A 25,448-nucleotide genomic window follows, 5' to 3' on the forward strand; every position below is an offset into this window, starting at 1 on the left:
AATGTTTAATTATGGATGTGTAAAGCAAACTTCTATCTTTCGATTAAAAAATAAAAAAAGTAAAATAAAATATTGGTTATGATTTACTTTTCAATACTTGCCATTTCATTGCTAGCATCAAAGCATTTAGATGTATTCTTACCTTTAGGAATAGCTATTTGGCATCCTAAATCACAGTCCTGCTGCAACTGATAGAAGGCCACTTCCTGTAGTCGGGCACGCTCCAGTTCTGAAAGGCTCTGAATAGGAACAGATTTCAGCCGAACGCTGCGCCCTGACATGCTGTTCCAAGTGAAATCACCCTGTAAGAATTCAAGCAGGAAATATGTTGTGTCAACAAGTGAGCAAAATATTATTTTATTATGTGGGAGATTGGCTGGGAAAGGATTGGGGAATCAACAGATTCTCTTTTAAATGGCAGCTCAATCCAGATGGGGAAAATTCTTGGATAAAGCATTCAGTGAGCCCCCTCCCCCTTTCATTAGCTCACCATCAATAAGGCTGTGAAATTTCTAATGCAGCCTCCAAAACACTACATTTATCTCAGATCAGTGTTAAAAATAATTTATTGAAATCTGTAGTTTCTGCTTCCTTGGTCTTGCTACCTACTTGGATCCTGACACTTACACAACACTAAAAATATAACTCAGGCTTTATTAAGCTATACTTCATATTTTCCTGCAGCAACATTCCATTTTATTTGGTTGGTTTAAAATGTGTTAAAAGAAATGTATTCAAGTGAATGTTGAATAGATAGTTGGACTTAATTGTTTAAATAGACCATTTAAGTTTTATGATTTTATTACAGGTAATTCTTGATTTATGATCATATTCGAACCTGGATGGCTCATTGTAAGTCGTAACAGTTATAAGTTGAGACATCTATATGACTGACTTGATTTTACAACTTCTGTTCAGCAGTCATTAAGTGAACACCAGGGTTGTTAAGTGAATCAATCAATTTCTGTGGGTGTGTGATGTCCAGTTTTCAGCAAACATGTTGTAAATTGTATCATATCATTGGGGAATGCTGCAACCAGGTTTAAAGGTGAGCAAGTTGCCAAAATACAACCATGGTATTGTTGTTGGAATTCCAGAATTGGCTATAAGTGCCTTTTGGGAGGGAGTCTGTCATAATGTTTAATGGTTGCTAAGAGATGGTTGTTAAGCAAAGGCTACTTGCATACTATTTCAAAAAGGGACATTTTAATTAATTTAAATAGAATTGAAGCTTCTGGATATTCTTACTATCATTATCAGTGACATGCGGTGGGGTTTATGGCTGGTGAGGCAAAAAGAAAGAAAGCAGCTTTTGGCTGCCCCGCCGCTATGTCCAACATAGAGGCGTCCTGCGGCTGCACCAGTCTCAAGCCTGGCCCTTCTCTCCGGCTCCTCTGCAGAGTGGTGACTGGTTAGCGGCTCTGCCAGCGGAGCGTCCCACTACGCCTGGCTTTTGCTTCCCACCCGGAGGGTGGATAGCCGGCCTGATAGGCAGCCTCTTGGGCTCTCAACTCATGGCTCGGTTCCAGCGCCATGGCGGGCTCTTCCCGCGAGGCGAGAAGGACCACTGAGCTCAGGCGGTGGAGAACAGCAGCTGCCCCCGACTCCACGGGACGTCCGCAATGGGCAGCGCCCGGGCTTCAGTCTGCCGGCCGACTGCACCACCTGCAACAGCAGCCCCGGGGATGGATGGAAGGTACTGCATTCAACGGGGGCAGGATGGATGTATAATCTGTTTAGACTTAGCCTAGCCTAGCAAAGAGGAGTTAAAGCTCAAATGAAAGTGGATACCAACTTTTTTTTAAGTTTAGTTTAGAACATCCTTGTTAAAGATTTATACCCTATAGTGGTTCTGGGAAGTCAGGGGGGGAGGTTGGGGGGAGAGCATGGGGGGGAGGTAAACATTTGTAAAAGGTTTTTTTCTAAAATTTTCAATTAAAAAAAAAAAAGAAGGATGGAAGGCTGAGTCAACTTTGAGCCTGGTGAGATTCGATCTGCCAAACTGCTGGCAGTCGGTGATCAGCAGAAGTAGCCTGCAGTACTGTACTCTAACCACTGCACCATTGCGGCTCAAATAACATCAAGTCTTCAATCACTGAGTAACCAGAGCTACACATTTGTCTTTCCAATTTTGAAGGACAAGTTTCTTTAAAACAGAATGGAGAATCTACTGCTGCTGTTGAATTGTCAATTTTCATGTTAAAGGTATACAATATAAAAGAATATGGGCTTCCAAATACATTTTGTATGTTTTAAGTCACATGCAACATGGAATGTTTAATGAAAATCTGCTGCAAAGCTTCAATTATACAATCATTTTGTAATCACAATAGTTAAAACAGATTTGTTATTATCACCAAGGTTTAATTTTCTGTTGCGGTATTGTACTATTATATTGTTTTACTGTGGCTTCCAAGTTTATATTCTTTGCAGATTTTAATGTATTTCATGTTTATTTTTTAGAGTTTACAGTTTAATATTTTATAAATTGACAAGAGCTTTTGAGTGGGTGGTAAATGACAAAAAGAAATACAAGTTATGCATGAGATATCCTACAATGTTTACTGATGAATTGCTACAATAAAGAGCATTTTTAAAAAGAAGAATCCTGGAGTTGTTAGACAACCATGTTGTATTTATAAAATGAAAAAAGTATTAGTTTACCATTTTGAAGACAGATTGTTAAAGCTTCCTGGAAGTCTAAAATCATAGAATGTAAATTTGGAAGAGATCTTTGATATTTTTTTTACCCCAAACCGGATCAGTCAGTGCAGGAAAGTTCTACCTCATCTGTGCCATGCCATGTTATACTTAAGGTGACCAGACGTCCCAATATTGGCGGGGACAGTCACGATTTATAACAATTTGTCCCGTGTCCCGGGGCGTTTTAAAAAAGTCCCGATTTTCTGGCTTCATGTTGAAAGCCCAGTGGATTTGCTTAAGAAATCCTAACCGGGGCAAGACAAACCTCTCTCTCTATGTCTCAGTACTTTCATTGAAGATAAAACGTTAAAGCAAGAAAACGCCCCCCCCCCCGTCCAGTTTACTTACTTTTATAAGAAAGTAAGTACCATAGAGCTCCAGGAAATACTTGGCTAGAGAAGTAGCGAGAGTTCCTTCCTGGATTTCCCGGAGGGAAGGGGCACGGAGGTTGGAGGTCGGCTCATGTGGGAAAAATGGTGAAATATTTTTCTTTGAAAAATATTTCCCTGGGACCATTTTCACCATTTTAATTTGCTCAGTTCTTTGTATTAACATCTACATCATTCTAGATTGACTTGGAGTGTCTGCCTGCTGGTAAGTGAGCTGATTTTTTTTCTTTTATTTTTTAATGTATTTTAAAATAATATTTTATTTATTGCGCATAGGATTTTTTAAAATAGTTTTATTCTGTGTGGATTCTTTTTTTAAAATTGTCTTAGACTATTTAAAAAAAGATCCTATCCAAAATAAATTGAAGTGAAACCATTTTTAAAAATTCTATGCACAATACTTTGAAATATATTGTGCATAGGATTTTTAAAAATAGTTTTACTTCAATTTATTCTGTGTGGATAGTTTGAAATGTTTTATTTCAATTTATTCTGTGTGGATTCTTTTTTTAAATTGTCTTAGACTATTAAAAAAAAGATTCTATCCAAAATACAAAATACCAGCAGCAGTTATTCACTTAAGAACTGTGGCAAGAAAGGTGGTATAGTGACCAAAGTTACAATGGCATTGAAAAAAGTGACTGATGACCATTTTTCACACTTAGCGACCATTTTCACACTTAGCCACCGTTGCAGCATCCTCATGGTCACGCGATCAAAATTTTGATGTTTGGCAACAGATTCGTATTTATGATGGTTTCAGTGTTCTGGGGTCATATATCATCTTTTGAGTCAAATGGGGAAACCAGATTCACTTATGTTACTAAGTTATCAGCTGCAGTTATTCACTTAAGAACTGTGGCAAGAAAGGTGGTATAGTGACCAAAGTTACAATGGCATTGAAAAAAGTGACTGATGACCATTTTTCACACTTAGCGACCATTTTCACACTTAGCGACCATTGCAGCATCCTCATGGTCACGTGATCAAAATTTTGATGTTTGTCAACAGTTACAATTTATATTTGTAAATTGTAGTTATGTTGAAATTAAAAAAATATTACAATACTATTTTTGTGTTGTATGAAAATTTTTGTTGCTCCGTATAAAATTTTTAATCAAGCCCCCCCCACCCACCCACCCCGTCAAAGGTTTCAGTCTTTACCAATCTGAAAATCTGGTCACCTTAGTTATACTATATACCACTCTTATACCACTACCTCATCTGTGTCATGCCATGTTATACTATATATCACTATATATCACTGTTATACTATTTCTTAAATCCTATCTATTTTCACTGACAATTTGATAAATAATTTACAATTCTTTAATTCTGTCAAAAGAAAAAATGTTTTGCTATTGTTCATTTACTCCCAAATGCAGTACAACAATGCATGTGCTAAACCTTGTCACTGATTGTGAATTCTTTCTTAGGTCAGTCTAACATTATTGTGATGTTGTTCGTAGAGACTGTATCTGTCATATTTTGGAGAAAGGTTATGTTATGAACGCTTCAGTTACCTGTTCTACTTAAGATAGTTTTATTTGAAAACTACAACCTGACTGTAGTAAAACAAACCAAATTAACTTAACATTTGACACCATTCATAAAATAAAACTTGTACAGCAAGAAATACAAAAAGAATTGTGCTTATCATTTACATATAAAATGTCTATGTTCATCATAGAAAACATATTTAAGAAAAGAAAAAGTCCAAGATTAAGGAGAAAAAAAAGACACAATATCAGTCATGAGGTCCTATCAAGAATAAAGTTCTGCTCTCAAGCAAACTGGAATAGGGATGGCTAGACACCATAGGACAATTGTTAAATCATTACTAAAGTGTTTATTAAATGATTTTGTATATATCCTGCCTTATCCCACTTCCACTTTAGTGAAAATGTATAAAGCTTTCTTAATTCTGTTTTTTGAGGTTCATTGGCATTTTCTAGCCTGGACCCCTTTTCTTGACACGCTTAAATAAAACAAAACAAAATCTGCATCTCGTGTCTGATTTTTTTCACCAGCTTCAGTACCAGGCTCAGACCCGAATTGGGGACAACAGTTCTATGATGTTGGGAATTTACTGTCTTATGTATATTAGCACTAGTTTAGTAAAAGCTATTTCAATTCAAAACTTTTAAACCAAACAGAATATCCATATAAAAATATATACGCTGAACTATTTTCTTCCCTAATCAGTGACAAATTTTTCATGCATTTGGGCAAAATTGCAATACTAAGTAAGATTGGTGTACTCTTATTATTTCAGAGCATTCCTTTTTATGAAAATACAATACAAATACAATAGCAGAGTTGGAAGGGATGTTGGAGGTCTTCTAGTCCAACCCCCTGCCTAGGCAAGAAACCCTATACCATTTCAGGCAAATGGCTATCCAACATCTTAAAGACTTCCAGCGTTGGGGCATTCACAACTTCTGGAGGCAAGCTGTTCCACTGATTAATTGTTCCTAACTGTCAGGAATTTTCTCCTCAGTTCTTCCTAAAAATGTTTTAGGAAGTATGAAAACCATACATGGAACTTTAATCAATAGATAATGACATAATACATTTGAATATTTTGTACTGGAAAGCACATTTAAACACGAATCAATCTATTTAATAAATCAGTTTAAACAAATGCATAAATTTAGGGTTTTGAGTATTTCCAGTTACAGGGTACAATGGTAATTGGGCCTGGAATTTCCAACAATAAGCAATGCAGTTTAAAGCACAATATTATGTGACCATATTGCTTAGGGAGTGCAATCCCAGCTCTCGCCATTGCTGTCACTAAGCAAGGACCTTGTGTGACCATATGAGAAGAGGTGCTGAAATCATATCCCAGACAATTAGGCAAGTGGGTGAGAGTTATGGAAGGACAGGTGTGAATACTACAAAGTACAGGCAGATGGTCAGTCACCAGCACTCTGGAGTGTGGACGGGCATTACAGGATATAAGATTCCTATGCTGTCCAGGGGCTCTTAAAAAAAAAAAGATGTGGGAACAGGAGCAACCTGAAATATCCTGCTGGCTTCCCCATCAACTTTGCTTGTAGGGAAGCCAGTAGGGAATCGCAAATGGGGATTATGTGACTGAAGGCATTGAAACCTACAACTTTCAACTTTAATAAGATTTGTATGCCGCCCATTCCCTTGGGACTCTGGGCGGCTCACAACAAAGTAAAAACATTTAAAACATTTAAAAAATACAATATTAAAATTAATACAACATCCATTCCATCAAGTGGGGCTGGAAATTAATCAACAGCCCCAGGCCTGCCGGAACAGCCAGGTCTTGGTCTGAGAGAGCAGGCTGAACCAGAGTAGGCCTCAAGCCTGAACCAAACTAGGGTCTCATGATATTAAGCTTTAGCTGTTCATATATAGAAATTGCAAACATTCGCTTTTAGGAAGTCTGCACATAAAAGCTGCTGTAGCAAAAGTCTCTATTTTAATATATCTGCTGGCTTGACTGTAAAAAGTGTCTGAAAGGACACAATTTACTTCCTCAAATGTATGCTATGTTGGCTGTTAGCTGACTATGTATTATTACTTCCTGTAGACATAATTTTACTGTAATTCAAGGGCACATCTTGGGAGTGTATCCAAAATCTAGCAGATGGCTTAGCTAAAAGCTAAGGACTATAAAAAGGAATTTCCTGATGTCATTCAGGCTTCAGGCCTTTGTCTCTGGACCTGCACAATAAACTATTCCTTCCCTGAAGAGCTGGCTTGCGTGTCCTGTTTTTTTCTACAACAGGGCGCTTTACGGAAGGCTGGGAGAGTGGTGAGGGTCCGGATCTCTGCAGGTAGCTCGTTCCACAAGGCCGGTGCAGCTACAGAGAAGGCCCTCCCTCGGGGAGCCGCCAGCCGGCATTGTCCGGTCGCCGGCACCCAGAGGAGGCCCAACCTGTGTGATCTTATTGGTCGTTGGGAGGTGAATGGCAGGAGGCGGTCTCTCAGGTAGCCAGGTCCAATACCATGTAGGGCTTTAAAAGTAACGACTAGTACCTTGAAGCGGATCCGGAGACCAATGGGAAGCCAGTGCAGCTCGCGGAGGATAGGTGTAACATGGATGCTTCATCTCTAGGTACACCCATTATCGCTCACGCGGCTGCATTCTGGACAAGCTGTAGTCTTCGGACACTCTTCAGGGGCAGCCCCATGTAGAGTGCGTTACAGTAATCCAGTCTTGGGGTGACGAGGCCGTGGGTGACCATTCGAAGTGCCTCCCAGTCCAGGTAGGGCCGCAAATGGTGCACCAGGCGAACCTGGGCAAAGGCGCCCCTGGTCACAGCCGACAAATGGTGTTCTAACGTCAGCTGTGGATCCAGGAGGACACCCAAATTGCGGGCCCTCTCCGAGGGGAGAATAACTTCACCCCCCAGGCTAAGAGGTGGAATGTCAGGACCATCCTTGGGAGGCAACATCAATAGCCACTCGGTCTTGTCTGGATTGAGTGCAAGCTTGTTCGCTCCCATCCAGACCCTGACAGCCTCCAGGCACTGGCACATCACTTCAACTGCTTCACTGAGTTGGCACGGGGTGGACAGATACAATTGAGTATTGTCCGCATATTGATATTTAATCCCATGCCGGCGTATGATCTCACCCAGCGGCTTCATGTAGATATTGAACAGGAGGGGGGAAAGGACCGACCCCTGCGGCACCCCATATTTGAGGGACGATCTTTGCCCTCCGACCAACACCAACTGTGACCTGTCCAAGAGGTAGGAGGAGAACCACCTTAGAACGGTGTCTCCCACTCCCACCTCCCGTAACCGTCGCAGAAGGATACCATGGTCGATGGTATCAAAGGCCGCTGAGAGGTCAAGAAGCACTAGGATAAAGGAATGGCCTCTATCCCTGGCCCGCCAGAGATCATCGGTCAGCGCGACCAAAGCAGTTTCAGTGCCGTAACCAGGCCTGAAACCCGACTGAAAGGGATCAAGATAATCTGTTTCATCCAAGGTCCGTTGGAGTTGAAAGGCCACCACCTTCTCAACAACCTTCCCTACAAATGGGAGGTTGGAGACTGGGCGATAGTTGTTCAAAATGGCTGGATCCAGGGAAGGTTTCTTAAGGAGGGGTCTCACCAGCGCATCCTTTAGGGGGTGCGGGATGGATCCCTCCCGAAGAGAGGTGTTAACAATCCTCTGGAGCCAGCCACATGTCACCTCCCTGCTGGCTGAGACCAGCCAGGAGGGACACAGGTCCAGTAAACAGGTGGAGGCACTCACCGCTCCCATGGCCTTGTCCACTTCCTCAGGAGCGACAAGTTGAAACTCGCTCCATAAAATCCGATCAGGACCTTCCCCCGGCGCCTCGGCTGGTACCGTCCAAGTGGAGTGCAGGTCCGTCCGAATCCGAGCGATTTTATCCGACAGAAACTGAACAAATTCCGTGGCCTTTTAGGCATGTTGTAAACCAACGGAAACAGGAGGGGGGGGGCGTCCAGAGAGGCTACGGCAGCGGCAAACAAACCAGCTGCCCGACCCCATCCAGCGCCGCTCTACATCGACCACCCCCTCTCTGTCAGTAGTAGCACTCCAGGAGTCCAGTGTGTTCCAGGGCCCCTCCCAGTCAGACGGAGAGACAGGGCCTGGACTGTGAAAGTCCGTCGGAGACAGTGCCGTCAGCACAGCGCCGCCATTTTTGCTACAAAATTGTGAACTAATTGCCAAGTGTCAATTGCAATTACATGACTGCTGTAACAGTCTCAACTTCAATCACTGGTTGTAAGTATTTTTATTCAGTGTCATTATAATTTTGAACAGTTGCTGAACAGGCTTCCAACCCTTGCAATTTTAATAGTGTGGTATTTTATCCTGTGCAATATTTTCATTTACTGTCAGTTTTTCCAGGTAATGCAGACAAAACGCCCAACCAGTAAACTAAGTCTACTTTATTGTAATTGTATGTTAATAGAAAGTTTGCATGACTGAAAATATAAATTTCCCACCCGCCTGTTTAGGGAGGTTCATTTCTAAATTTCTTTCTCTGCCTGTTACACAGCTGTGGACTACACTATCTCTTATCCGATTGTTCCCTAGGCAGCATTTTCCCTGACCAGCTCTCAAGATCATTCCCACATACAATTACAGATGCATTGTTCGGCCTCATCCTTATTGAGACTCTTTAAACTTAGGTAATTAGATATTATCTATAGTGTTCAAGCCCTTTACCAGAAATTGAATTCATGGACCTTCGAACTTTATATGACTACAGTCCGTGGCACAACAAAACCGCGGTCCACTAAAGTGCGCCCGATTAAAGCGTGTACCTGACATCAGCAGCAGCGCGACAAATACGACCGCGGAGAAAAAAGGGCGCTTTAAAGGGCGCTTTGAAAGCAAGCCGATTCACGTTAAGGTAAGGGTTAGGTTTAGGGTTAGGGTTAGGTTAAGGGTTAGGGTTAGGTTTAGGGTTAGGTTAAGCGTTAGGGTTAGGTTTAGGGTTAGGTTAAGGGTTAGGTTTAGGGTTAGGTTAAGGGTTAGGTTTAGGGTTAGGTTTGGGGGGGTTAGGTTTAGGTTTACGCATTAATTTCAGCTTTACCGCTCACAGCATGCTTTTTTCGTCGCGCTGTGATGACGTCAGGTACGCGGTTTCGTCGAGCGCACTTTAGTCGACCGCGGTTTTGTGGTGGAACCACTACAGTCAGTGCAATAGGTACATGTGGTAATATATTTGAAAATACCACACAGAATATACATTGTGTAAAAATAAAGGGAAAAGTCATGTAAAACATGGGACGTAACATATTAGAATATCCGTATCTCTCTGTTCTGACAACTTAAGGGAAAGTAAACTATATATACACCATTGTGATAGAGCTTCCAGATGCCACTTCCTGTAACTACTGAATACTAGGACCTGAATAGGTTCTAAAACTAAAGAACTATATCATCATCTAAATAATAAATGGGCATTAGTTTCTGGTAGAGGTCTGAATACCATAGAATAATATCTGATTTAAGCTACAGATTTTGGCCAAAGTCTCCTTTGATCAGAGCTTGATTCCTCTGACTAGATAGAGATAACAAAATAGCTTTCTTGGCAGCAATACAAAGTGGTTTGACGTTGCTTTCTGAGATGTTGTTTTCCAACTTTAGCATTGAACACCCTGAAATTTCCTAGTGGTTTTCCATGCTAGATTTTCCAAAGTAGATTTGACCCTACTTAACCTTTTTCAAGATCATTTTTTTCTATTGCTAAAGCAAATTAATCAAGCAAAAATAATAAAAAGAATGGGTTTATTAAGATCAAAATTTCTATTTATTTTTCTTTCTTTGATCAGTTCCATTTTATCACTTTAAAAAAATTGCTGTATTGCAACAAACTTCTGTAATATTGTAATTTTATAAGAATATGTTTCAAAGCAGTTCTATAGCAGCTTGATATAAAGCTCAACTGAAATTCCAAATAGTTATAGTTATACTTAAAGTAGGGATAATGGAAAATAAAGTTCAATACATTGAATGTCATTCTGGGAAGGTAAGTTTAGATTCTGGTAATCAATTTGTCCCTATTTATTTTTCATGCTAATTCATTTTACTGATATTTTCATGTTTTGAACATATTATCAAATAGGATGTCATTGTAGAAAGTTATTGTTAAAGTGATGACATTCAGGATAGACTGGACATTATTGTTTCCTCAAGGGTTTGCATGTCTTTAAGTAACAGAATGTGGCATATTTAACCATGCATTTAGGCCAGTAATATACATATTTGATTCCCTTTGGCAAGCAGCTAAATAAAGCAAACAAAGATACAAAGTAGATTTTTATGAGTATTTTCTTTTCTCATCCCATGAATATTGCAGATGTTGGACTAAAGGAGACTAGCAAAATAATTTTCAATCTTTGTCTATCTTGCTGCTGGATTTTCTCCAAGCCCAGTGCAGCTAGTCGTCTTCTGTGTTTTGCTTTCCCCTCCTAATTATGTCCTTCATAGACACCGCTCCCACCCTCTATTCTGAGAAAGATTTTTTCCAAATTCCTCTGAGTTGACAAGACGCTTCCATTTTATTTCAATTGCTGATTTTGCAGAAAAACAGGAAGGTTGGGTGTGTAAATTGATTGACAGGCTACACAAGATAACAATTTCAACCTCATCTTTATTTCCCACTTTTAAACTGCCTTTCTGCAGTTTGATTGATAAATTTGATAAATTCACTAGCAGAATTGTTTAAAAAACTATTTGGAAAGGTGGGAAAAAATGCAGTAGTGATCTTTGGGATAAAGGAAGAAGTGTGCTAGAGTAATGTTTTCTCGGGGGCCTAGTAATTGGAAACAAATTTGTATATCTTTCATCCTATTCTGGGACTTAACTGAAATGACCACTCTATACAAATACTCATTTCTAACTACTGACACGAAACTCTCACTTAACAAAGTGGAAGAAAATACTCTTAACAGTTATTTTAATTTCTTATAAAACCTCACTTTTAACAAGAAACCACATACTTTCTTTCTAACAGTGTTTACATATTCTACGATTTCTCTATTTTCTCATGTTTAGAAAATATTCTATTGATTACATAAATTATTTCTGAGATTTGGAGGCTTTCCCTTAATTTTTTTACTATTTATATTTTGTAATCATAACTTCTAACAAACATATTAAGTTACAACTGAACTGGTTTATTAAGTTCAGTATAGTTTTATATGAAGTTTGCATATATACTTGCAAATCAGTGGCGGGTTCCTACTGGTCTGGCCTAGATCACTAGAATCAGCAGCGACCTAGGCCTGCGACATCCCTAAACCAGTTTCCCGGCTGTTGGTGCCACCATCCTGTTTTTTATTTCTGTGCATGTGCAGAACAATTTTAACGGAACTGCGCATGGACACGTGCACGAGCGAACCGGCAGTAAAGCCGGGCAGAACCCACTCCTGATAAAAATGTAATTGTGGATCGAGAAAAGTGAATGGGATGGAAAGATAGATGAAGTTATGAAAACAAACAGATAATCAAACCTAGATCCCAAGGATTTGTCTAACTATGACATTTTTTTTCTTTCCTCAGGCCTTTCTGAGCACTATGCAATATAAATCCAATAGCCAAATCCTTAAAAATAAAAAAGATCAATCAGCAGAAAATTTATGTATAATATCATAACAGAATAACAGAGTTGGAAGGGACCTTGGAGGTCTTCCAATTCAACCCCCTGGCTAGGCAGGAAACCCTACACAACTTCACACAAATGGTTATCCAAGATCTTCTTAAAAACTTCCATTTTTTGAGCATTCAGAACTTCTGGAGGCAAGTTGTTCCACTGATTAATTGTTCTGTCAGGAAATTTCTCCTTAGTTCTTGGTTGCTTCTCTCCTTGAATAGTTTCCACCAGGGGTGGGTTCCTGCCAGTTCTAACCTCTTCTATAGAAGAGGTTCCACAAATCTACAGTGCCGTTTAGAACCGGTTCCAGCTCCCTCCCCCTGCCCGTCCGCACATCATCAAGATGAAGAGTGAGAGGAGGAATTCTGGGAGTTGAAGTCCACAAGTCTTAAAGCTGTCAAGTTTGAACACCCATGGGTTTTTTTTCTAAAGGAACCGAGGTGGCGCAGTGGTTAAATGCAGCACTGCAGGCTACTTCAGCTGACTGCAGTTCGGCTGTTCAAATCTCACTGGCTCAGGGTTGACTCAGCCTTCCATCCTTCCGAGGTGGGTAAAATGAGGACCTCGATTGTTGTTGGGGGCAATATGCTGACTCTGTAAACTTCTTAGAGAGGGCTGAAAGCCCTATGAAGCGATATACAAGTCTAACTGCTATTGCTATTGCTATAAAGGGTTAGGGGTGCAAGGGTCTTGTAACTTGACAGCTTTAAGACTTGCACACTTCAATGCCAGAGTTCCTGAGCCAACATGACTGGAGGAGGAATTCTGGGAGTTGAAGTCCACAAGCCTTAAAGCTGTCAAGTTTGAATACCCCTGGGAGATTTTTTTCTAAAGGGTTAGGGATGCAAGGGTCTTGTAACTTGACAGTTTTAAGACTTGCGTGCTTCAAATGCGTTTCTGAGCCAACATTTTGGTTGGTAAGCAAGAGCATTGTTAAGTGAGTTTCACCACATTTTACAAGTTGGCCATGCCCACCCAGTCACATGGATGGCCACTCGCATCCGGTCACATGGCCGGCAAGCCACTCCCACAAAGCAGGGCACACCTACAGAAGAGGTTCTAAAAAATTCTGAAACCCACCACCGAGTTTCCACCCATTGCTTCTTATCCTGTCCTCAGGTGCTTTGGAGAATAGTTTGACTCCCACTTCTTTGTGGCAGCCCTTGAGATATTGGAACATTGCTATCATGTCACCCTTAGTCCTTCTTTTCATCCGACTATACATACCCAGTTCCTGGAACTGTTCTTCATGTTTTAGCCTCCAGTCTCCTAATCATCTTCGTTGCTCTTCTCTGCACTCTTTCTAGAGTCTCCATATCTTTTTTACATCCTGGTGACCAAAACTAGATGCAGTATTCTAAGTGTGGCCTTACCAAGGCATTATAAAGAGCCAAGGTGGTGCAGTGGTTAAATGCAGCACTGCAGGCTACTGCTAGATCAGCAGGTCAGCGGTTCAAATCTCACCGGCTCAGGGTTGACTCAGCCTTCCATCCTTCCGAGGTGGGTAAAATGAGGACCCAGATTGTTGGGGGCAATATGCTGACTCTCTGTAAACCGCTTAGAGAGGCCTGAAAGGCCTATGAAGCGGTATATAAGTCTACTGCTATTGCTATTGCTATTGCTATAAAGTAGTATTAACACTTCACATGATCTTGATTCCATCCCTCTGTTTATGCAGCATAGAACTAACTGTGTTGGCTTTTATGGCAGCTGCTGCACACTGCTGGCTCATATTTAAATAACTGTCCACTAGGACTCCAAGATTCCTATTGAGCAAGGTACCACATATACTGTACCTGTGCATTTTGTTTTTCTTGCCTAAATGTAGAACCTTACCTTTTTTTCACCATTGAATTTTATTTTGTTAGATAGCACCCAATGTTCAAGCCTGTCAAGATCCTTCTCTATCTTAAGCCTATCTTCCGGAGTGTTGACTATTCCTGCTAGCTTGGCATAATCTGCAAATTTGATGAGTTCCCCATCTATCCCCTCGTCCAAATCATTGATGAAGATGGTGGATCATGAATAAAACATTCATTTGATTTATAGTGGGTGAATATACCTTAGGCATTCATTTTATAACTATTTCTATTTTTGAAAATGTTTTATTTTGATATCTATTATATTTACAAATTCTTCAGTAATAAATATATATATTTAATAGAATTTAATAACTATAGGTGAAAATTACAATGTAATGCCAATTAACTTATGTATCATGCCACTATTTCATTTAGCTAAGCTGGCTAAGAAATAACATCATATATAAATCACAATATACTGGATCTGTATTATGTCATTCTAGATTCCAGGTTAATATATATACAGTTTAATATAAAAGACAGAAAATGAACAGAGACTTTATCATCATATGTCAAGAGTTAAAGAAAATAGTATATGTAATACATTTCTGCTGAACTGCATTTGGGATGTGTAAGATTTGGCTACTTTAATCCTGGCTATAATAATCAAGATTCAGTGCATTTTATTAAATGATTAAGCAAACTGAAGATATTAATTTGGGGTATCATCTTTTGTTTCTTTCCCAAGACAGAACTGAAATCTTCTAAAAACCAATTACCATAGAATATATTTTCAAAAATCAAATAATTTAAGTGTTTTCCTTTATTTTTCAGACTTCGTTCTAAACAGTACATTTATCTTGAACAAAGAGAAGGAAAAAAGCCCATAAGATTTCCAAGGGTTACAAAAAACAGAAACAATTCTTAGTGTTACAAGATACTCCCAAGATTTTAAATCAGAAGGTAAGTATTAATCTAGGATTATCATACTTTGAAAAAAATATATAGATATGAAAATTTAGTTCAGGCTGATCATAAGATGTACTAATCCAATATCTGGGCAAAGTTGGAAGATATCCTATCCAGCACCAAAAGCTCTACAGATTTATGGAGCACACATTCTCAAGTACAATTTGGGCCTTTACATAAAAATGTCAAAGGTATTTTAAGTTACACTATGGAAGTATCCTATTTTTTGGCAACATGAAACTTAAAACACTTAAACACAGAGGAAACTGGTGAGTATGCTTTTATGAAAAGTTTCTAAGGTTACTAGAAATTCAGAGGTCAGAGTTGGTACATAGTGCTGATTGATTGATATATATATATATATATATATATATATATATATATATATATATATATATATATATATATATATATATATATATATATATATATATATATATATATATATATTTATTTATTTGTTGGAATGCTTTATAAATTGTGAAGGGAGACTCTACATACACTGACCTACACCTACAAACATAATTAAATGTTTAGCATGCACCACCTGGCAGTTACCAGTAACTAGAATAATAGAGTCTACAGATTTATAAAGATGACAAAAATTTATCAGACATTTCAGTACTTTCAACTAAACCAGTATAGTCTAGTCATATAATTGACTTTAATTACACAATACTCCTGCTGACTGAAGGACTTTTTGCCCCTCACTGGAGTGTTAGCAGTGTAAGATCATAAAAACAGACAAAAATAAAGATCTTTGAAAATATGCTGTTTGTTGACTTCTTTGCCTAAGTGGTAGGTAGAACTGTTTCTCTTACTAAGCAAAAAAAATTTTGTGGATAGAACAATATTATTTAGATATAGTACTTTTATAAAATTAAAAGCAAAATAAAGAAATCAATCTCAAGTATAAAAAAGTCAATCTCAAGTATAATCATAAAACAACACAATCAAAGCTTTGGAAAAAGTACTTTCTTACCCATTAACCAAATCTGATTTTTCCACCAAAGTTCTTCAATAGCTTGACAAAGTTAACATGGAAGAATAATCCGCTATGAGTTACACAAATATTCCTGCAGCCTTATACATCAGATAACTTAGAAATGATGAAGCTATAACTCCAACAATCACTTTAATTGCTCCATCGATTGGAACAGTTAAAAAGAGTTGGAAATTATTTTTTTAACTGGATTTACAGTTTAATATTTCCAACTGTGAGAAAAAAGGAGTTAGCTTGTAAATGCTGCTTATTCCAAAGATATTCTTTTGAAGTAATACAAGGAGTGGTTATCTCTCCCCTCCTTTCAAATAAAATCTTTTTCCACATGGTTATACGAATGCAGAACTGCTCTGTAACTCTACAAGCTTTCCTTATTAGGAGCACTCCAAAGAATCTGCACACATCTGGTAAAATTTCTTCAAGAATGGTAAAGACATCTGATGTTCCTGGTCGTGTCTAAGACAGCCCGTTCTTTGTTTTTTTAGGTTTTCTACATTTTTTTACTCTATCAAACAAGATATTACTGCACAGTATGGTACAGTACATTTAGAACAAAGCTATCAAACTACTTGTTACCATTTCCTGCATCTGTATCAAAATATTAAATATTGATAAATTAGGTTCAGTAATTAGTCTTATTAAACTAAAGTAGGAATATTTTTGGTAGAAAACTATGCAGACTTCATGCTAGTTATTAGTGTGTGGAGAGCTATGGTAAAATGTTGTCTAAATCAACGTCAAATTGGATGCAACCACTCATACTTTTGCAATCTACAAACTTTTCTCTTTATATTTCTACCAAGAGCATAGAATGGAATAAACAGGGAAAAAATCTTTTACATATGGATTTTTTACACTATATCAAACAGTTATAGTACATTTATCAGGAATTTAATTTAATTTCTTTCTTCATTTAGGTCTTGTACATAAAGAATAAATTGGTTTGGAAAAATGGCTTCACAAAATAATATAAATCAGATGGTCAAAACTAATACAATTGTTCAGATAGATTTCTATTTTGTAAACGAGGTAAATAAGAGTTTTCCCAATTAACATTAGATTTCGGAGAAAATATTGTGTCATCGCCGCTATCATTTCACAAACCCCCATAGGACTGAAGAGAGCAATTAGGGCAACACTCGGCTATTGCAGGCAAAACAAGCTGGTCCTTAATTTCGATAAATCAAAAATTTTAGTTTTTGCTAAAAGATCAAGCCAATACTCCTGGCAAATAGAAGGATATAGTTTGGAACAGGTTAGAACATTTAGATACCTTGGTGTGGTTTTCCACTCACTAGGGACATGGAAGGCACACCTGAATCACACATTGCAAGTAGCCATTAGGTCCTCAAATGCAATCAAACATTTCTTTATACAGGTGGAGGTCAGTTAGTACCTGCTGCCTTAAAACGTTTTGAGGCCAAAACATTGGCACAAATTCTTTACGGGGCACAAACAGGAATCCTTGCAAAGAGAGACTTGTTAGAAACCATACAAACAAAATTCCTCCGAGCCATCTTAGCTGCACCCAATGGAACTCCAAATGCCCAGTTAAGAATTGAGACAGGCATGCCTCAAATTCCAGTAAGAGCCTGGAAGATGATGATCATTTATTGGCTTAAAATGCATTTCTTTCCAGAGGGACTTCCCCACTAGTGTTGATTGACAACTTCCCTTCCCCCTGGAAACAAGCAATTGATCACAAGCTGGGCTCTTATGGGCTCTCACCATTATTCTTAATGTCCCTAGGCTTTGAGCAAGCAAAGCAAGTAGTAATTAATAGAATGAGGGACACGGAGTTCCAAGAAGAATTAAATAGGTTGCCTCTCCACAGTAGGGACAGAATCAAACAGGGTATGTGGGAATCGGCAAGATATCTAAATGACCTGATCTACCCAAAACAAAGAATAGCTTTCTTCAGAGCCAGATTTAACATTCTTCCTTCAGCACTCCTCCAGGGCAGGTATAAGAGAACACCTATAGCAGAACGGGTCTGTATATGTGGTAAAGGAGAAGTGAAAGATAATGCACATGTTCTATTACACTGCGAGCTATACAGCAGTGGGGAAGGTCTTGAACAACATCTCTGGACTGACTTTCAACCTGTTGCTCCTGATGAAGTGGACAAGGCCATCGGAGCGGTGAGTACTGCCACTTGTGTACTGGACCCGTGTCCCTCCTGGCTGGTCGCGAACAGCAAGGAGGTGACGCGGAGCTGGATCCAGGCGATGGTGAATGCTTCTCTTCAGGAGGGCTTCTTCCCACCGGCACTGAAGATAGCGGTGGTGAGACCCCTCCTGAAGAAGCCATCGTTGGACCCAGCTAGTCTGAACAACTACCGGCCAGTCTCCAACCTCCCTTTCATTGGGAAGGTTGTTGAGAAAGTGGTAGCCTCTCAACTCCGACGGTCCTTGGAGGAAACCGATTATCTGGACGCCTTTCAGTCGGGATTCAGGCCTGGCTACAGCACGGAAACCGCTTTGGTCGCACTGACCGATGATCTCTGGAGAGCCAGGGATGGAGGTTATTCCTCCATCCTAGTGCTCCTTGACCTCTCAGCGGCCTTCGATACCATCGACCATGGTATCCTTCTGCGACGGTTACGAGAGGTGGGAGTGGGCGGCACCGTTTTTCGGTGGTTCTCCTCCTACCTCTCGGACAGGTCGCAGTTGGTGTTAGTAGGGGGAGAGAGGTCGACCCCTAGGCCCCTGAAATATGGGGTCCCTCAGGGTTCGGTCCTATCCCCCCTTCTGTTCAATATCTACATGAAGCCACTGGGTGAGATCATTCGACGGCACAGGATAAAATACCATCAATATGCGGACGATACTCAGTTGTATCTGTCCACCCCGTGCCAACTCAGTGAAGCGGTTGACATGATGTGCCAGTGCCTGGAGGCTGTCAGGGTCTGGATGGGAGTTAACAAGCTTGTACTCAATCCAGACAAGACCGAGTGGCTGTTGTGTTTCCCTCCCAAGAATTTGGCCAGTATTCCATCACTCAGGCTGGGGGGTGAAAATTTACGCCCCTCAGACAGGGCGCGCAACTTGGGAGTCCTCCTGGACCCACAGCTGACCTTAGAACATCACCTGTTGGCTGTGACCAGGGGGGCATTTGCCCAGGTTCGCCTGGTGCACCAGTTGCGCCCCTACCTGAACCGGGAGGCACTCGCAACAGTCACTCATGCCCTCGTGACCTCAAGACTGGACTACTGCAATGCGCTCTACATGGGGCAGCCTTTGAAGAGTATTCGGAGACTACAACTCGTCCAGAATGCAGCCGCGCGAGCGATTGTGGGTGCACCTCGGTACACCCACGTTACACCTATCCTCCGCGAGCTGCACTGGTTACCGATCGGTCTCTGGATACGCTTCAAAGTGCTAGTCGTAACTTATAAAGCCCTTCATGGTATTGGACCTGGGTATTTGAGAGACCGCCTTCTGCCAATTACCTCCCACAGACCCGTTAGATCGCACAGGGTCGACCTCCTCCGGGTTCCGTCTACCAGCCAATGCCCTCTGGCTACTACCCGGGGGAGGGCCTTCTCTGTTGCAGCTCCGGCCCTTTGGAATGAACTCCCCGCGGAGATTCGGACCTTCACCCCTCTCCAGGCTTTCCGGAAAGCCGTCAAAACCTGGCTGTGCCGGCAGGCCTGGGGTTGATGAGTTCCCCTCCCCTCTCGACTGTATGGCCGTATGACTCTTGTGTATTTTAATTATATGTATTGTGTTTGTATCCCCTTTTCCCTTTTGAGTTGTTCGCCGCCCTGAGTCCCTCCCGGAGAAGGGCGGCATACAAATAAATTAAATCTGAATCTGAATCTGAATCTTGTAGGTCTGCCCTTATTAGAGAGATTGCCAGGGAGGGCAGACAATTTTTATCTAGGCTTTCTCCTCCAGGACACTAACCCGGTTACCACGTATGCAGTGGCAAAGTTCTGTGCTGCTGCAATGTCCATAAGGAAAAAATTGGCTACAGAAGTATAGTACCATCTTGTACCAATTATCTGGTCATTCCTCTAACAATCTCTGGACCATTGTGTTATTATCCACTTTTAATGTCAATACTTCTTCATTATATCTTAATGTTAGTATTTTTTAAGATAGTGTAAAAACTAATGTGTATTGCTGGTCTTTATTCGTAATAAAGATTTTACTTACTTACTATTGCGTCATCATTTTGTAAATTCAGACTGCAGATGCTCCAGTGGCTACTGTTCAAGTAGTCATTTGAACTTGAGAGAATGCCATGAAGCCTTTTATAATAAAGAGTGAACAAGATTATTCTGAACTCTATTTTATGCTTGGTCTCAGGAAGCTTTATTCCATTGACATATCTACTATAATTAGTATACCACACTTATATTCTCACTTTTTCATACTCCATTATTGGACTGCTACAGATATTCTTACCTGCAGATACCTCACCCAAAATCTCAAGGGATGAAGTGAGGATCTGTTTGGTTACCAATGTGGTCAAGAGGTACTAGGCTTGGTCACCGTGTAGCAAAATCACTACCACTAGCAATCTAAAAAATCTGAGGCATTTTGCACTATGCACAGCATTGCATTTCTATTTTTATTCAGTCGCCAACCATAAATTAGTGAAATAAAATAATGCTGTGCAAAATTAGTCATGAGAGAAAATGCTGGTTGCATTTTGGTTGCCATAGTATTCTGTATACCTATGACTTAGGTGCTTTTTTGGGGGTGGGGGGGGATATTGTAATAGTATTCTCAAAAATAAAAGTATATACAAATCCAGAAAGACTGGTCAGCCAGGCCAACCCAGCCATGTTCTCAGAGACTTGTCAAAAAAGGAAGAATTTATTATGGACGTCTTGTTTTTTTAAATATCTAAAGCAGGTCATCTAACAGATAGTACAAGTAGTTCTTGACTTATGACTACAATTGAGCTCAAAAATTCTGTTGCCAAGCAAGACAATTGCTAAATGAGTTTGGCCACATTTTACAACTTTCCTTGCAACAGTTGTTAAGTGAATCACTGCACTTGTTAAATTAGTAACATGGTTGTTAAGTGAATCTGGCTTCCCCATTGACTTTGCTTCAGAAAGCCACAAAGGGGAATCACTTGACCCTAGGATGCTGCAACTATCATACATATGAACCAGCTGCCAAGCATCTGAATTTTGATTACATAATCATGGCGCTGCTGCAATAGTTGTAAGTGTGAAAAATTGTCATACATAGCTTTTTTCAATGCCATTGTAACTTTGAATAGGGTTGTGAATGAGTGAATGGTTGTAAGTCAAGAATTATCTGTACTCCCAATAATTCTACCTTTTCTTCTATATGCTCCCATTCTACCTTGGCTTTACCCACTTAAATCTGTTACTGCCTTTTCAGCTTCAACTACATATGATAACTAATAGGAACTGTGATGTTCAAAGACATACCTGCATACTACAGATATAAAGACCAAAAAAATCTTTGTTTGGATTTAAACTTTGGAAAAAAGATGAAACCCTATTGTGTTCAGGTATACACAGAAGCATTTGATTTGCACTGAATTAGGGACAAGAAACTTATTAAAAGGAGAAAACAAAGGAGTTTGGATTTCTCCACTTATCATTAGCGTTCTAAATATGCTGTTTGATTCATCCTTTGCTTCAATGACATGATGTCTCTTGGAACCGTTCCCTTTATCTCCATACTGACTTAATTTTTCAGTGAAAAAGAGAAGAAAAGTAGACATTAGGTCCTAATACAATATGATTATTTTTCACAAAGGACCAATAGCTTATGACTTTATTGTTAGACAAGACATAGCAATAGCACTTAGACTTATAACTGCTCCATAGTGCTATACACATCTCTCTTGAACAGTTTACAAATGTCATATTGCCCCCAACAATCTGGGTCCTCATTTTACAGACCTTGGAAGGAGGAAGGCTGAGCCAGTGAGAATCGAACTCCTGGCAGTCAGCAGAGCTACCATGCAATACTACATTCTAACACTGTGCCTCCACGTCTCATAGCAATGTTTAAATAGTTTGTGCTGCTTCAAAAATCAAACATACCCACCAACAAAAATATAAAAGGAAAAAGGAAAAAATATGTTAATGGGAGAGCTAGCTTCAAAAGTTATTAATTGTGATGATACATTTGTAGAAAGGTCATATACATTTTGATTAACACACTCATAAGAATGAGTTACAGGTAGAAACAAACTAAGTTTTTACATCTTTAAGTTTCAGACATTTTAAAAGGAAGATCAGCACACTTAACTTCATTTATACATGTAGTTCTCAAGTTACAACCCTCATGGTCACATGATCAAAAAATCAGATGGCAACTCATATGTATTTATTATGGTTGCAGTGTCCCAGGGTCATGCGATCAACTTTTGTAACTCTCAGACAAGCCAGAGGAAGCCAGATTCAGAGTTTTGCCACATTTTACGACCTTTTTGTCACAGTTGTTAAACAAGTCACTGTAGTAAATCTTGTAGTCTTTAAGCAAATCTGGCTTTCCCCAGATGAAACATAATTTATGACTGAAAATGGTCATAAGTCACATTTTTCAGTGTGATTGTACTTCCAAATGATCACTAAATGAATGGTTGAGGCCAAGTACTTGTTTGATTAACAATATTTGCATTTAGTTTCAAAACATACCACAACTGCCCCTATCTGTCTCTCCTCAAAACTATTACTTCTCCCAGGCATTTGTGTTTGTGTTTTCCTTTCCATTCCTGAATTTGGCTGCAGGTGTATGATCACATCTTGTGTTATTTTTAACCATTACGTAATTATCTTTGTTCTATTCAAAGGCATTGTATAAGATTTCAAATACAGGATGTGTATTTAATCTCATTTTCCTTCTAATTTTTTTCTTATGATGAGAAAGAGATAACAAATGGGGAATGTAATTTCTCAGCTTTTATCTATAAGGTGAAATAAAGATGAACAGATGAAGAAATTGATATAGACTTAATACTAAATTTGATTTCTTTTCACTTCTAAGAAATTATAACATTTTAAAATATAACATGCAATTGCACTTTTTAAATTTCTATTACTTTTTTTTACAGTTTTGTTATGTTATACATTCTGATATACAGTAACATTTGATAATCTGCTACTAGGGAGGAAAAAATTAATTAATTAATTAAAAAATTAATTCATTACAATGAAGCTATTTTTAATTTCTTAAAAGGAATTTAAATAGTGGATTTTTAATAATTCTCTAAGCTTCAACAGAAATGAATGGGTTTCATTAATTAACTTCCATCAGACTGGATAATTTTGCTGTTCATAAACATTTTTATCAAAATTTATTTTTTAGAAATGTTACTTAGGCTATGGTAATTTTCATGCCATTTTTATTATGTTTTTTCATTATGATGTCAAAAATCACTAACAACTGTCTTGCTTAGCAATAGAAATGTTGGGTTCAATTGTGATGTTAAGTCAAGGTTTACCTATAGATATAGATACAGTAGAATCTCTGGTCACGACCATAATTCATTCTATAACTTTGGTTGCAACCTGATTTGGTCGTGAGCCAAATCTAATTTTGGAAATTTGGCACTTACAAAAAAAAAATGGTGCAAAAGGGGAAATCAGCCGCAAAAAAAAAGTGATTTTTTTTTAAATTGGAACCCAATTTGGTCCTGGTCAGAAGCGTTCATGACCAGAGGTTCTACTGTATAATGGTGGTGATAGATGTAGTGGTGTCAAGTGACAGCAACATCAGCAAGGAGGAGTATGAGAAGGAGGAACCAGTGGTAGTAGGAGCACCTAGGTCTACGATTCCAAAGTTGGGAGAGTGACTCCAACAGATCCCAGAAACAGCATCAGAGCTCTCTGTCCAGTGTCACAAATTATTTTATTATCTTGAAGAACCAGAGTATATGCCCCAAAATATTTATCTAGTACAGGTTTACTTAGCATTTAGGATTCCTTTTTTAAAATCTAATTATATTCAGTCATTTAATTTAGACAAGCATTTTTTTTGTTGTTACTGTAAAGTCATCTCTCACCCTAAATGCTATTTATTTACATCATATTTGATTAGTCAAGGAAGCTTTCCTGACATCTAATTACAAAATTCTTTCAACTGCCTAAAATTATAAATTGAACAGATAACATGTTTAAGGTTGTTTAAAAATTAAAAATAAAGCCAACAAAGAACTATAAGCATTGACTCATAACCTTATAATTATGCCTGCACAAAATAATCAAATGTGCATTCTTTATTTTATTGTAATTAGGCAAACACATCTATATGATTTACATTGGCCAGAAACTTTTAAGACAATTATATGTATCCTACATGTGTGTGTATACATATATGTATATATCTACATATATACACTTTGTAGTGTGCCTATTATCAATCTCGAATAAGACACATTCTGTGAAGCACATCCTTTCAAATTTTCTGAAGCCATTTCTACATTTGCTTTCAAAAAGTTTCCTGTGGGTCACTAATTGACATAGGACCATGATGGCGAACCTATGGTAGGCGTGCTGGAAGTGGCACACAGAGCCATCCCTCCGGGTATGCAAGCTGTTGCCCGTTGCTCTTCCAGGTTCCAGTGTGCCATCCAGCTGGTCTTCACGTGTGTGGGAGCTTCAGAAACCAGAACAGCAGCCTCCCAGTGTGCATGTGAGAACCGGGTGGCTGCTCTTCTGGTTTCTGGCATGCACATGCGCACCAGCCACCTGGTCTTCCGATTTCTGGCAAGCATGTGCGTGCGAAGACCAGCTGGCATTGTGCATGCCAGAAACCAGAAGGTCATCTTTCCTGCGCACACATGCACACCGGCCAGCTGGTCTTCGCACACACATGCACACCAGAAGACTAAGTGGCATGCACACATTGGAAACTGGAAGATGTGCATCAGGCAGCTTCTATTTTTCCGGCACAAGTGTGTATGTGTTCCCGTTTTGGCACGGTGCCAAAAAGGTTAACCAACGCTGACATAGGAAGTCAGAATGAAGAAACTTCCCACAAATTTTGTGCTTGTTAATTTATTTCCTAAACAATCATCCAACCTGGAATGTGGCATGGTGAAAAAAACACAATTGCCACCTTTAGATTTAGATAGTGTCAATTGGTTGCACCATCTTTAGTGGAGTGTTGGCACAAAATTTCTATAATTTGTGATATTATTATTTTGGCCTATTCCTGCATGAGAATTAACTACAGTTAAAGGTGTTCTAGCATGAATTGTTTCTTCAGACTTTCTTCAGCCCAGTTACAATATTGAGAATAGAATAGAATAACAGAGTTGGAAGGGACCTTGGAGATCTTCTAGTCCAACTCCCTGGCTAGGCAGAAACCGTACACCATGTCAGGCAAATGGTTATCCAGCATCTTCTTAAAAACTTCCAGTGGTGGAGCATTCACAACTTCTGAAGGCAAGTTGTTCCACTGATTAATTGTTCTGTCAGGAAATTTATCCTCAGTTCTAAGTTACTTCTCTCCT

At 39.3% G+C, this 25,448-nt stretch overlaps 1 protein-coding gene across 5 annotated transcripts in view; it reads right to left on the reverse strand.

The window, feature by feature from the left end:
* ARHGAP6 (Rho GTPase activating protein 6) overlaps positions 1-25,448 on the reverse strand; it is a 269,632-nt gene that overhangs the window by 63,065 nt on the left and 181,119 nt on the right. For all 5 annotated transcript variants that reach the window (XM_087726620.1, XM_087726618.1, XM_087726619.1 and 2 more), the window contains one exon: positions 143-302. In XM_087726620.1, the coding sequence (XP_087582746.1) occupies positions 143-302 (160 nt within the window). The remainder of the gene's footprint in view (positions 1-142; positions 303-25,448) is intronic.

This window comes from Thamnophis sirtalis, unplaced genomic scaffold (assembly GCF_051295495.1).
Source record: "Thamnophis sirtalis isolate CommonGarterSnake01/CBP01778 unplaced genomic scaffold, rThaSir2_p1.2 scaffold_12, whole genome shotgun sequence".
In the NCBI taxonomy this organism is placed as follows: domain Eukaryota; kingdom Metazoa; phylum Chordata; class Lepidosauria; order Squamata; family Natricidae; genus Thamnophis; species Thamnophis sirtalis.